The sequence below is a fragment of the Hipposideros armiger genome, unplaced genomic scaffold, assembly GCF_001890085.2.
Source record: "Hipposideros armiger isolate ML-2016 unplaced genomic scaffold, ASM189008v1 scaffold_101, whole genome shotgun sequence".
Lineage (NCBI taxonomy): Eukaryota > Metazoa > Chordata > Mammalia > Chiroptera > Hipposideridae > Hipposideros > Hipposideros armiger.
Window position 1 is genome coordinate 3,117,521 of NW_017731451.1, and position 15,235 is coordinate 3,132,755.

A 15,235-nucleotide genomic window follows, 5' to 3' on the forward strand; every position below is an offset into this window, starting at 1 on the left:
TGCCAACTTGGGCCAGTGAAGCAACGTCCTCCACAACTAGACTGAAGAACGACAGCAACTTGTCTGTTCCCCTTCCCCCAATTCCCCAATAAAATTTTTTTTTAAATACATAATTTAAAAAAATCTTTAAAAAGAAAAAAAACCTTCAACTGCACTCAATATTCAAATCATCAGTGGTAATATTGGTATTTTATTGTGAGACAGCTGTATGCATAGTACAGTATAAAGTAAATGCATAATTATGTTGAAGTCATTGAGAACCTGGATTTTTGTAAGGGATGAAAGAGGTACATGTGTTGAGGTCAATGAATTTAAGATCCTTTAGTCCTAAATTTGAGTTAGAAGTTTCAGTACGAACTCAAGACATATTTTATCTTAATAAACATATTTCATAGCTCTCTCCACTAAAAAAGCCTAGAAACAATGACCCACCCAGAGACATTCCATAACACCCAGACCATGATTTCTGGTTTTTTTTTCCTGTGTCCCCGGCTTCTTTATTAAGATCAAAATGATGAGTGATGTGGGGATTAAAATCAAGAGCATCACTGAATTTCGATTTCCCTCCAACTAGATCCCCAAACTCCCTGCCCCCACACTCTTTGTGTTCCCAACTCCTTAGTGAACGAAGAACTTAACCTCCAAGCCCTGGTACAATCCTCAGGGTTCTCTCCCTGGCTTTTCCGGCAAAGGGCAGGCATCTCAGTTTGAATGCATGGGAGAACCAGAGTGGTGACAGACACAGAGGAAAAGGCTTCACCCTCAGGGAAAGGGGCCAAAGAGTGCAATGTAGTGAAGTGAGGGCCCGCATAGCCTGGGGTACCAAAATGGGGCTCTGGCACCCGAAGAAAGGATACCAGTCCCCCTGAGAAAGGAGGCCCAGAAGCCTCAAAATCCTGTCATTGAGACTAGTCACTGCTTGATGGTTTACCCTTCTGACGACGGTTGCAGAACCACACTCGGACCATGTCCTTCTCAAGCCTGAGATGCCAGGCAATATAGCTGATCTGCTGCAGGGTGGGCTTCGGGCACTGCAGGAACATGCTCTCCAGGTTGTCCCTTACCAGTTCTCGATGCTCATCCGCTTTCTCTTTTGGGCCTGCATCAGGGTCTCTGCTCTGTTTATCTCCTGCAGATTCTCGTTGTTGTCAGCTTCCTCCACCCACTTCTGCAGCAGGGGCTGCAGCTTACACATATTCTTCAAGCTGAGCTACAGAGCCTGGAGGCAGCAGATTATCATTTGGCCGAACACCTTCCCAAAGAGAGCCCCCAGGGTGAGCCCCACATTGACCTGGGTGTACCACAGAGTAATCCTCTTCTGCTTAAGGAGCTTGGAAACTGCTCGAGGTCTTTCTGCAGAGCTTTCATGTCCTCCTCCTCAGGGTTTTGCTCCAGCTTCTCTTGGTCCAGGCAGGGCAGCGCAGGGCTCAGGGGAGGTCCCTTTGGAGTTGCTCTCCACTCCAGCTCCTACCTCGCCCTTGGGCTGAGGGGTCTCCAGGCCACCTTGGGGCACCATCCCCACTCCAACCTGAGGTCCACAGTAGGCCACCCCCCCGCAGAACTCATACAGAGGAGGGTACCAGGGAATCCCCCATGCCTCAGCACCAAGGCCAAGCCCATCCCAATTCTTGAGCAGCCCAGAGGGCCATGGGAACTCAACCAGGCTCGGGGTCAACCCATCCAACTCAAGCCCTGCTGGCCCATCGCCTCCACCACCCGGTGCGGGCAAGAAGGAAAAGTCGGAAGCCAGGTGTCCCGCCATGGGGAAGGACGGTACCCCAAGCCTGGTGAAAGGCCAGACTGTGATTTCTAAAATAATTTCTCACTTTAAAAAAACCCAGGGCTCTCTCCTTAGAGAAATAGCTGATTCAAGGATTGGGGCAATAAAAGTATAAGAGGACTCTGAAACATCAAAGGGGTGATAGATTAAAGTATATCGAACCTCAGAAGAGTGAGAAAAAGGCTGACCCTAAAATAGGCAGAGGTACTCCTGGAAAGAGCACAATGATCATACCAACATGGGCCAGTGAAGCGACGTCCTCCACAACTAGACTGAAGAACAAAACAGCAATTTGTCTACCTATCTGTTCCCCTCCCCCAATTCCCCAATAAAATTTAAAAAAAAAATAGGCAGAGGTAAAATGGGGCATATTATGAGTATGGGAATAAGGATGAAAACCCGGTTACATAGAACTAAGGAGGTGGAAGAGATAGAGGATCAACTGCTTATAGTCAGAAGAAAAGCCCCAGTTTGGACATTTTTGCAATGGATCAATTTCAAGCAAAAATAAGAGCTCAAATGCGGCTGTGCCCATGAGTTCATAGAGTAGGAAAGGACACAGAAGGCTGACCAGGGTGTTGGCGGGAAAGACCAGGGGCTGGAGTCAGAAACTAGATCAGATCCTGATTCTACCACTTATTAGCTCTTCACACTGGACAGTAAGTTAACTGGTCTGAATTTCTTCATCCACAACATAGGAATAATATTACTGTAATGATGAATGTTTGTGTCCCTCCAAAATTCACAGGTTAAAGCCCTAACCCCTAGTGTGGCTATATTTGGAGATGGGGCCTCTAAGAAGTATTAAGGTTAAATGAGGTCTGTCATAAGGGTGGGGCCCTGATCCCATAGGATTGATGTGCTTATAAGAAAGCTGGCACACTCTTTCCTGTCTCTCTCCCTCCCTCCCTCTCCCCTGCACTCACAAAGGAAAAGCTACATGAGCACATAAGAAGAAGCCAGCAAGAGTCCACACCAGAAACTTTGATCTTGAACTTCTTAGCCACCAAAACTGTGAGAAAATTTTGTTATGGAAGGCTCAGCAGACTAATACAATGCCCTTGCAGAGCTTTGAAAGGATTAAATTTAATAAATTGCCTGACCTAATCTATGCATTATTTCATTATATATTTTTCAAGTAGAATAAGAATTAGGAAATGAGAAAGGTTAAATTAAAAAATTAAAACAATGTAGATAAAGGCAAAGAAGAAGTAACCTAGTTAGGTAGTTAAATTTAATGGGAAACCTTAAAAGGACATTTAATAAAACTGACCTATTGCTTGATTTACTATCATCTTTATATATAAAGAATAGTCATATAAAAAAGTAAGCATAAGAATTAGGGTGGACTAAATCTAAAAGTGGATATTTACTGGTTTCTTTCTTCTTTCCCCAGATTCTTTTATGGTTTTCACTCCCTCCCCTTCATCACTGTATTATGTGGTTGTTACTGCCATCTAGTGGAAGCACAAAATAATAAGATAGTTTTATAGAAACCATTTAAACAAAAGCAAACAAAAGCCCTCTCTGTTATAATAAATTAAAGTACTACCCTCACGGACAATTAATAATTAATTGGAAGAACAAGGGGATAAAAGGCAGAAAATCTAGGCCAATGGAGTATAAACAATAAATAGGAAAAACACCTTTGATATTTTGGAGTGTGTAATATTGAAAGAAAGAAATGTTGGGCATTGTCTTTCATATATGATTTATTTTTTAATTCATGAAAAATACACATAAGAACCTACAGCAAAGACTCTGCAAGGGAACTGTTCTACTGTCCAAGATGGGCAGTAGAGGCAGAAAAGCTGTGTCTGGGCTTTAGAAAGGATTAAACAGTTATAGTGGTACTCAGTTGTGCGTGTGTCTTTTTTTGTTTTGTTTTGTTTTAGCTGAGCCATCCTGCCACCTGTTGGCAGCTCAAGTGCGTGTGTTTTTTTAAATAGCCATTATTAATAAAAGAAATGAGAAGTTTTTAAAATTATAATCCCAACAATAAGACCATATATAATCCTAAGAAGGAAAAATGAAAGTAATGTGTCTGTTCACAAACCTTTTATGGTCGCCTCAGATTTCTAAAGAGCATGTATACAATTTATTTATAACATATACCCCACCAATTTTTTAAAAGTGATCTAGAGCAAAGTATATACAAATCCAAAAAGAGGACAACCAAAAAAGTGTGTGGCCTAGCTTGTAAGAATGGTGCATGAAAAGCTCAAATGGAATAAATTATTTAAACTTAAGATACTCCTGCCGAGTATCAGAAGTGTTCCTATCTCTAGGGACTAACTAAATTTCTATTCAGTTAGAAAAGAGCTGGCAGATGCAATTACAGAATATTAAGTATTAATAACACTTAAGAAATCATGGAGAACAATAATGTCAGCTTTTCAAACAAGGGGGAAAAAAGTGGTTTGAAACTGGTAAAATTAATGTCAATCCCAGATGATGATGACAACTGTATATTGGATTTTAAGGTGACTTATGAATACATAGAAAAGGATGTAGTCATTACATAAATCATTAGGAACTAGTGTAGCTGACTAAGAATAAGTCATCTATAAATCGACCTTACAAGGTTATTGTGAGAATGAAGCAATGTATATAAAGTACCTAGTACATGCTTGGCACTTAGGATGATGATAATGAAATAAAATAAAAGGAGCTGGGGAGGTCACTGAGGGTTTCCTGGGAATGAAACAAAATTTACAAGAATGAAAAAAAGACAGATTAGAAAGAATGAGGGCCGGCCAAGTGGCTCAGTTAGTTAAGAGCTCGCTCAAGAGTTTGATCTCTGAGCACAACAGCGGTTTGATTCCCGGCCCGAGCTGAGCTGCCTCTGAGCTGCCAACAGGGTTAGCAGGATGGCTCAGCTTAAAAAAAACAAAAAACAAAACAAAACAAACAAACAAACAAACAAAAAGAATGAAATCAGAAAAGACAATAGGACTATGCATAATATATTTTCAATAAACCACTTCTAAAGAAAAAGGGAGGAAAGAATTGGGGGAGATCAAAAAAGCAAGTTATAGTGTGAAAAACCTTGTATATCGGACTAAGAAAAACTAGTAGATGTTTTTGAGTTGCAAGTGAATGATGTACAACAATCTTAAAATTTTAATTTTTCAATTTTCTAAATTTAATTTAATTATGTCAATAATGGCAGGAGATGGAAGCAAGCATTTTATAAAAGTATAAAATGTATATAAATAGGTTGATACCAAAATTATTATAGCATCAACAAACAATAATTATCTATAGAGTATAACATCCTTTTAACTCTCCCCTTGCTAGCGTGGAACAATGAAAAGGAAAAAAAGAGATCAAAAAGAAAAAGCTGTATATTTACAGTGAAGGGACCAAGTGCCACTAATGACAGTCTTAGATTGCCTACCTGAGCTACCCTACAGATAAGCATTAAAATACTTACCAATAAGAAGACTTTTTAGCCTTCTGTAGTCTTCTGTTACATCAAAATCATCACCAGCAAATATTAACATGGGTTTTGTTCCCTCAGGACATTTACTATTCTATGAAATGAAAAATATATATAATTATATAATTATCAAGAGTAAACTGTTTATATGCTGATTTTAAAGTAGTCAATATTTATATGTAATGATTCATTTTAGCATTTTCTTAAGCGTCCTAAAACTATGACTATAATACTGACTTTAGACTTGAAAAGTTGGGATTTTTAAATTTACAGATTTTTATACTAAAAACAATTTTCTGTCCCATTCCCTCACATCGCCAAATTAATAAGTGGTCAAAGAATGACATAAGCTACTTTTTAAAATTATTCTATGCAAAGAATAAAATTAAAAGCTAAACTTGTTACAATACAAACATAGCCCTTCAATAGCCAGCATCCCAGAGTCAAAACAAGTTTCTTTGAATTGTTTATACCACAGTGCCTTTATCACATAAACAATATTTTTAAATGAAAGCTAAATTAAACTACCAACTAAACATTCACATGAGAAGCAATATAACTTTACACAAGCTATAGAAAGTATGGGCTAATCCTCACTCAGCAGGGTTGAAGCTCTTATTATTAAAAGTATTTTGCCCAGTTCTAGATTTTCTATACCAAGAAGAATGTGATGTGAGTAATAAGAGGATTTAAATTCAAAAGCCACCAAAATGAAAGAAAATTAAATAAAGAAATAAAATTCTTTAACTGAAGGATTAATTTATGGAGAAAGGTGAATGAACTTGTTGGTCTGAGCTTCCCATTGATTCTAATACCTCTGCTCTGACATCAATCAAGGATTGTCCAAATCTAGCAAAGAAAGAAAGAAAGAAAAGGGAAAAAACAGGACAGAAAAACAAACACCCTCTGCCCTAGGACCAGAGGTCACCTGTTGCTTCCCTGTTGATCATGATCTCTCTCTTGACATTCTCAGCTTCCAAACTCTGGACCTTAACTGTCTAAGAAGATGTGCGTAAGATCTGTCTGATCAAGGGCCTAAATGGACTTGCCAGACCCAATGTGTTCCACCTGTCCTACCTGACTCTCCTGCTACCCCTAGTTCTACGGGGGTTATTTTAAGTATATACAGTAGGTAAGATAAAGTAAGGAAACATCAACTATAACTTTGGCTTTTAAACCATCCTAACCACAATGTATAATAATAAAAAAATATATTTTAGGTCATGGCCCAGTAAAAATATCATAAAAATATAATTAAACAAGTTATGTGAAACAGTACTTAACATGTAGATCACTGATATTTTTCACAATATGAAAACCCTGAACTATAAGAAACTACAATAGATGAGCTTTATTCCAATAGTCTGAAAGTTTAAAATACCATAAATACTATAATATAGTATACTAAAAATGTTATAATTATGAAGTCCTTGAATTAACCTTTTGAATAAAGAAAAAAAAATGACAGGAATTCTTATAAAACATGCAAACTTTTCAAATAAAATATCCCAGGCAGTTGAAATGTATTTTATACTATCTAAAAAATCAACTAGCCTTAAATTTTAATCATCTCATTCATTACAGCTTATTTTACGCAAAAAAAAAAATCCCTAGATATCTGGCCATCTTCAAAAACAGGCTTCTGAAATAATCACTCAATGTCCTGGTAGAGTCTAATCTAACGTTGCTTAAGAGTTAACAGATGGGGGCCGGCTGAGTGGCACATTTGTTAAGTACTGGCTTGGGATGCCAGAGGGCCCCAGTTCGGATCCCACATATGAGGGACAGTGACACTACCCTCTGCAGCTAAGATGGTGAATGGCAGCTCGACCTGGGGCTGGGCTGCCATGGGTCGCTGGCTACAGCATAGGCTGCAGCCCCTACTGCAGTGGGCTGCCATAAGCTACTGTGTGTAGCCGGCAGCTATCGTGAGCAGCCAGCAGCCGCAGTGAGCGGCCATCCAGAGGCTGGCGATTTGATCTGCCTCGCCAGGGAAGAGCGCAATGATGGTGCCAGCTTGGGCCAGTGAAGCAACATCCTCCACAACCAGACTGAAGAACAAAAGGACAGCAACTTGTCTGTTCCCCTTCCCTGACTCTCCAGTGCTATTACCCTCCCCCCAATTCCCCAATAAAATCTTTAAAAAAAAACCAAAAAACTTTATATTTTAGGTAAAAACAACTCTGGATTTATTCTACCATATCATTAACTTTCCAAAATAAGTATTATCTATTTCAAACACCAGCTTATTTAAATTGAATGTAAATGTTGTTATAAATGCCACTATCTTTGTGTGACATAGCAAAAGAAAAGTTACAGCCTTATAAAAAGCACAATTTCAATAAAGAATTATTGCATAAAAAATAGCACAGGGATTAACACAAATTTTGGTCAAGACAGACTTTCTTGTTTAGCTTCCATTCTTAAAGGTAACTGCTTCATTTAGCAAGATAGCAATATTAAAAATTAATCTCATGCCATGAAAATGGTGGTATATCATATGAATTTAACTGCTATAAAATTATACAATGTGGAATACAAGCCATGTGAAATTTATACTTTGGTGGCTTAGCACAAAGATATTNAGCGCAATGATGGTGCCAGCTTGGGCCAGTGAAGCAACATCCTCCACAACCAGACTGAAGAACAAAAGGACAGCAACTTGTCTGTTCCCCTTCCCCCAATTCCCCAGCGCTGTTCCCCTCCCTCAATTCCGCAATAAAATCTTTTAAAAAAAAAGACTTAACAGATGGATGAGGTTTGGCAATAAAAGTGGGCAAGTGAGAAAAGAAATAACTGGTGAAGAGGTCTAAAAAAATGAGGAGACAGATTAAAGAGGAAATGTGAAGAAAAAGTGTAACAAAACATGTTAACTCCAAACCAAACTAAAAATACAAGCTCAGAACCAAATAATGGGGTTAAAAGTTAAGAGCTGACTAACAGTCTATGCAGGAATTGCCAATGCAAGCATATTTTCATCAATTAATGAACTTTATATAATAGTTATGGATGGGCTCCATGAGTGAAAATTTATATTCAGTTTAAAAGGTTCTTGGTAAGAATGAAATCTGACAAACAACAGTTTTGTAGTACAGCTTACAAGCTGAACAGTGATGGAAGTACCGTATTTCTTTGCTTTGGAAGTGAAGTAGTTATCAGCTAGCGCTCCTACCCACTCTAACTGGTGACCCAGCTAGCGGCAGTGGTAAAGGTGAAATAGGGATATGCTGCTCATCCCTAGGGGTGTGTGTACAACCCCAAAGAGAAACCATAATAAAATGATGGCTTCCATCATAATAAAGCATCACAGATTATACACTTTACAAAACACTTTCCAATACATTATTCACTGATAAGCATTTTCACATATATTATCTCATTTGATGTCGTTATACCTATTTAATACTTGATTGCAATTGAGGATCAGGAAAGTAACTGACTTATCAGGTCATAAATCTCATCTGAACAGCCAATACAGGCCCCAAAACCAAATATTTTGTCTCTAAATCCAATCTCAGGCTACTTTTCTATACTGTACCTGAGGAAACTGGTATAGCTAAGTGGGGATCTGGTAAGAGCCTTTTTTCAAACCCACAGGAAACCTGGAAGTTATGTCCCTTTTTTTAGAGGAGGCTGGGAAAAGGAGTAATTCTATATTTGCTATAATTCTTTTAACTACAAACGTGTATCACTACTCTTTTCCACAAGATGTCACTATAGCCCAAGAGCACATTACAAAATGCTTTTCATTTTTATGATCAGTATCTTACCTTAATATCTTTTAGAGAAACAAACTTCTCGATACCTAATTCAATCATATCCAGCACATGGTAGTCATACATACGACCTAGAAGGAAAATACATTTTCTTTTAAGCATTTATTTTTCCCAAATAGCTGCTGTATATGTACCCACTTATTTGCATGTTCAAAATGTCCTAATATCTGCCTCTTTTCTTTTTCCTTACACCACTTAAACACATCTCCTCTTTCTCAAATTTTCAACCCTACTTAGAATAAATTGTTGTGATTTTGGTCCTGGAAAGAGTTTTAGAGATCATTTAGCCAAACTCCCTTATTTTATAGAAAAGTAAATAAAGGCCCACAGAGGGTAAAGGGCTTGTTACCTAAGTCAGTGAGCATGCCAGACCAAGTCTCAATACACCCAGGCAAGGACTGTCAAATGTATTCATTAAACAGGTATTGATTAGGGAAGGGTTAATTTATGCAAACAGGAATGCTACTTTGTTATTTTCTAACTCTGACACTGATTTAGGATATACATGTTTTATATTAGAAAAATATCTACAACTTGAGTTAATAGTTACATGCTCATTCTTTACCTGAAGACTGAGAGATAAAAAATTTTATTCAAACTCAAAAAATGTTATTCAAATTCACAAGGAAAAGAAAAATACTAGTTTAGAGCTTAACTAATTGCTTCTGAATCCTCAACACCATCAATTAATCTGAGTCACAGAAGTGACTCTATAAGTAAAAATATTAAAAAGTAAATGATACTTACCTATTACCAGATTATTTGGCCTCTTCTTATTATGGGAGCCAAACATGAATAAAGAACAATCTGACTTCTTTGAAAAGAATTCCTGTAAAACCAAAGAAATCCCATTCAATCAATGAATATAAGAAACTTAAGAACTGTACCTCTGAACTAAAAAAGTTTCTTTGTTTTTCCAGTGGAAGTTAATGAAGACTTAATGAACTATGTAGAAATAAACAGGAAAAGAAATTTATTTCTACCTTTTTACTTCAAATTTTCTGATTGGGGGTGCATAGGGAAAAGATGTAAGTTCAAAACTAAAAATATGTGTAAACTATTAGGATAATAAAGTGAGACCATTTATTTTCAGCTATGCAGTTATTCTGGAATAGCACAGCAAGTATTTCATTTGTTAAACACATGCCTTTACTCATGAAACATTATTGCTATCAGTAGTACATCTTAGCATACATTTAATACACACATGAACATATACAGGGAACCTACATGAATTAATCAATATGGTGTTTTTAGATGTTTAAATTGGACTCATGAGTTTACAATGCATATATCAACTTTTCATTACGAACTTTCTCCACACAGGAATCTTGCCCTTGAATCTCCACGCCACCCAGCTGTGACTAGTTCCATTTTGTACAGCCAGCAAGGGCTGACTGACAGACCTATGTTGTTCCTACCAATAAGAAATATCTCCTCCATTTGCCTCTCCAAATACTGACTCCCATTACAGACTCGAGAGGAGTGGAAACAGTTATCCTAGACAGCTCCTTTTATGTTGATGTGCATTCTCACTACTTCCCATAAATTGATTCAGTTTACTGAGATTCCCAATCTCAGCTCAAAAATTAGATTGTGTGTTCTAGTCTAGTTGGAAAAGTTTTTTTTTTAAAGATTGTATTGGGAAATTGGGGGAGGGGAACAGCATTGGGGAATCGGGGAAGGGGAACAGACAAGTTGCTGTCCTTTTGTTCTTCAGTCTAGTTGTGGAGGACGTCGCTTCACTGGCCCATGTTGGTATTATCATTGCACTCTTCCCGGGTGAGGAAGATCAGTTGCTGGCCACTAGATGGCCGCTCACTGCGGCTCTTGGCAGCTCATGCTGGCTGCCGGCCGCTCATGGCACCTTATGGCAGCCCACTGCAGCTTCAGTGCAGCCTACGCCGTTGCCGGCAACTCATGGCAGCCCAGCTCCAGGTCGAACTGTTGTTCACCATCTTAGCTGTAGAGGGCACAGCATCACTGGCCCTCATGTGGAATCTGAACCAGAGCCCTGATGCTCAGAGCTGGCGTCCCAAGCCAACTCTTAACCAACTCGCCACCCGCCAGCCGGAAGTTTCTTAAGTTAATGACAAACATTAAAGAATAGATGAAACAACTATAATCCTTGAATTGTCTTTATTGGTTTCAAGACTCCCTGAGGTATAGCTCATGGTTTGGTTATCATTCATTCCAGTGTTTAAATAGAAGCAAGCGGGGAAACAACAACCCACTTGTCTATCCACTCCCCACATGGAGGACGCAGTCAGAAAGTCCAAGAATTCTAGCAGAGCTATGGGATCTGACCAACCTTTCTGAGAATGTTTTATCATTGTAAATCAGGGACAATAACACTTCCTGCAAAAATCTCAAGGACCACATGATTTGTCATATGTGAAAGTACCTTATACTGTGTCTGGCAAAAAGTAGGTATTTGAAAATGTTTTTTATATGTCCAAATAACATGTTATGATTAACACCTCAAAGCTTTCCATTAACTACCCTTCACATGTATTTAGTACTTATCTCTATTCTTCTCCATAAAGTCCAACTTTTATTTGTTAAAATACTAGAGCAAAGGTTGTCAAATTATCTGCAAAAGGCCAGATAAATACTTTAGGCTTTTTATATGCTTTCTTAAAAAGAAAATAGAACTTCTAAAAATATAAAAAACCATTCTTAGCTCACAGGCTTCACATAAACAGGGATTTGGCCCACAAAAGGTATACTTGCCAACCCTTACTCTAAAGCACAGTTCCAAGATTATAGTGTAAGAAATGGGGGGCAGAGGAGGTCAAGAGGAGGAATTTAACCACATATGCAACATGACCACTGTTTCCATAGCCATTTTGAGCGTTAGAGGTCTGAGATTTATTAAGGCCAATGAAATACCACCTCGAGAGATGAGAGATCAGAGAGTAAATGTCACAATTTCAAGTACACTAAAACCTTGGATTGCGAGTTACTTGGTTTGTGAGTGTTCCGCAAGACAAGCAAACATTTCTAATACATTTTAACTTGGTAAACGAGCAATGTCTTGCAATATGAGTAGTTTGTTTCTGGAACGAATTATGTTCACAAACCAAGGTATTACTGTATAAGAAAAGCTGTCATATCATCATTGGATTGAAAAAGTACAGAATGTTACAGACTCTATAACATAACATTGCTACAAAGTGGTCACTCAACTAAAAGCATCACGGTGCCACAAAATACTAGCCCTTGTTAAGTAGTGCATGGAAGAGATAGAATTCTGGTCCCATGATCCCATCAACAAATGATCCCATCAACAAATGACTGTAAAAAAAAGCAAGCCTACAATGAAAGCAATTTTGTAAAAAAAACCTGAATATTTATTTTGCTAGTATTTCTCTTAATATAATTGTTAGTGCAGTTAGTTGCCACATTAGGACAAGGTGTTCAGTTTTAGTCTTCTAATTATTGAGATTCTATTCAAAAGCACTTTCTTTTAAATTCACTAACTAAAAGACAAAAACAAGCAATGGTGTTCCTATCAAGAGAACATAATCACATTCTGATGACATTCTGATTGTTCTTATAAAATCTATTTAAATAGTTTAAACCACATACTCCTTTAAGATTTTCTTTAGAAAGAAACCAGTATCATCACATACTCAAAGTCCATTCACCATTTACTATATACCATCTTTTACCTTCTGAAATCATTCATTTAGGCTTTTTCATTTAGTTTTGGTTGCCAGTATACTTAAACAGGAATTTGATTAACTTTAGTAAAGCAACTGACAACTGTTAACAATAATTTAATTCAGGTAGAGTTCTTTGTTGTAAAAATATCCAAAGAAAGAAAAGTCAGATTTTTAAAAAATCAAACTTGCTTTATAAAAAGATCCATAACAAGCTTCCTTTTGACAATCCATTAATTATGCACTTAAAATGCAATTCAATGTTTAAAAATTCTATCAATAGACTTACAAGTAGTGAATAATACATACTAGTCATGGTGAAATGTAAGATCTATAGTCATATTTTGAAAGTGTAAATCTTACTTCCCCTCCATTTTACATCAAAAGTCCCTCACATGCAATGATTTCTAATTTAAAAAATCATAAATTACGAGTACTAAATAAATTAGTCTGAATAATCACTTACATGTACTCTTAAATCAGAAAGATTTTCATACTTACCAATGATGTCTGATCCTCAAATGGTCTTGTAATATTTTTTCTAAGGATATTGAAAAATGTAGGAAAACCAGAATAAGAATACTAAAAAATGTGAGCCTAATTTTAATAATCTTAATAAGTAATTTATCTGTAACAATTAAGTAAATATAATTCAGATGATAAGAAAACACACGTATGGAACAACACAGATGTATGGAACAATAGATGAATTTTAAATGCATTTTTCTAATCAAAGAAGACAGACTACGGAGGCTACATGTTGGAAGATTCCATTTATGTGACATTCTGAAAAAGGAAAAACTATAGGATAAAAACAAATCATTGGTTACAAGGGGGAGGACTATAAAAGAGCACTGCACGCAGGAATTTTCAGGATAATGGAACTGTTTTTATATCATGATTGTAGTTGCAGACACAACTCAAGGCATTTGTCAAACCCCACAAAATAGTATGCCACAGAGAGTAAAGTTTAAACATATAAAATAAAACAACAACTAGGATTCAGTGGAAAACCCAAAATGGAATACAAACTGTAATAAGTAACCCTGACTGTAGTATAAATAAATAACAATCATATTGAAGGGGCAAAACAAACCTAACCTAAGTTACAATGGAAAATGGTATTTTGACTAGGTCATGTAAGGCAAGACAAAAAGTACTGTACACAAATTCCATACTCTAGTTAGTACATTTGTTTCTTATAGGGTTAGAAATTCTGAAACTATGTATGTATCAGAATTATACAAATAACTCAGTTTAAAAAGATATAAACAAATATAGATGTGCATGTATGCATATGTTAATATATATAAAATGTATTCTCAAGCTCCGCTCAAGCTGAGCGGACCTAGAGACAATGACTACTCCAGGAGCAACTGAGCACACATACTACCCAGATTTTTGTTTCTCAAGGTTCCATGGAGAAGGGCTTGATTGAAAAATACTAACTTTATAGGGGAAAAACCCAACTGACACCACTTTAACCAAGGTCAATGCCACCAGTGTATGACATCATATACTCCCTGGTATGATTTACTGAGAAAAGCACATCACTTTTGTAGTATTCTTGCCAAAAATAGATTTCTCAATCTATTCATGAGAAATTTAAGACAAATCCAAACCAAGGGACATTTTACAAAATAACTGACAAGTACTCATCAAAAGTATCAAGGTCAGGAAAGACAAGGAAAGACTGAGGAATTGTCAAAAATTGGAGCAAACTAAGGAGACATAATAACTAAATGCAATGTGAAATCCTGGAAGAGAAAAAGGATATTAATGGAAAAACTGGTCAAAATCAAACCAAGTCTGTAATTTAGTTAACAGTATTGTGCCAATGCTAATTTCTTACTTTTGATAATTTTATTATGGCTATGCAAGATGTAATATTAAAAGAAGCTGAGTGAGGCCGGCTGAGTGGCTCAATTGGTTAAGAGTATGAGCTCTGAGCAATGGGGTCACCAGTTCGATTCCCATATGGGCCAGTGAGCTGCACCCAAGCTGAGCTGCTGCTGAGCTGCCAAGAGGTGGCAGGATGGCTCAGTGGTTATAGAGCATGCGCTCTTTTATTTTATTTTTTTTATTTTAGCAACAAGGTTTCTGGTTCGATTTCCGCATGGGATGGTGGGCTATGCCCTCCCGCAACTAAGATTGAACACAGGCACCCTGAGCTGAGCAGCAGTGAGTTGCCGACGGGCAGACAGATGGCAACTGGACTTGGAGCTGAGCTAGCTGCACCCTCCACAACTAAGACTGAAGGACAACTTGGCTGTTCCCCTTCCACAATTCCCCAATAAAAAAAAAAAATCTTTAAAAAAAAAAGAGGGAGACATTGGGTGAAAGATACATGGGAACGCTACTATTTTTGCAACTTTTCTGTAAGTCTATAATTATTTCAAAATAACATATGCTATGATTACAACTAGGTAAGAATATTTAACACAAATGAAAACAGACTAGAAAGAAATAAATTTAAGAATACAGGGCCGGCCGAGTGGCGCGATGGTTAAGAACTCGCTTGGGATGCCAGAGGGCCCCGGTTCGGATCCCACATATGAGGGCCAGTGACACT

At 37.4% G+C, this 15,235-nt stretch overlaps 1 protein-coding gene and 1 pseudogene across 3 annotated transcripts in view; both read right to left on the reverse strand.

Annotated features, from left to right (window-relative positions):
- The window catches only part of RPF2 (ribosome production factor 2 homolog), a 40,146-nt gene that overhangs the window by 18,843 nt on the left and 6,068 nt on the right, over positions 1–15,235 (reverse strand). For 2 of the 3 annotated variants that reach the window (XM_019646369.1, XM_019646370.1), the window contains 4 exons: positions 13,165–13,204; positions 9,746–9,827; positions 8,993–9,069; positions 5,217–5,316 (listed from right to left, as the gene is read on the reverse strand). In XM_019646369.1, coding sequence (XP_019501914.1) covers positions 5,217–5,316; positions 8,993–9,069; positions 9,746–9,827; positions 13,165–13,204 — 299 coding nt within the window. The remainder of the gene's footprint in view (positions 1–5,216; positions 5,317–8,992; positions 9,070–9,745; positions 9,828–13,164; positions 13,205–15,235) is intronic. The other variant, XM_019646371.1, reaches the window with a different exon arrangement.
- LOC109384763 (POU domain, class 5, transcription factor 1 pseudogene) lies at positions 115–2,036 on the reverse strand (annotated as a pseudogene).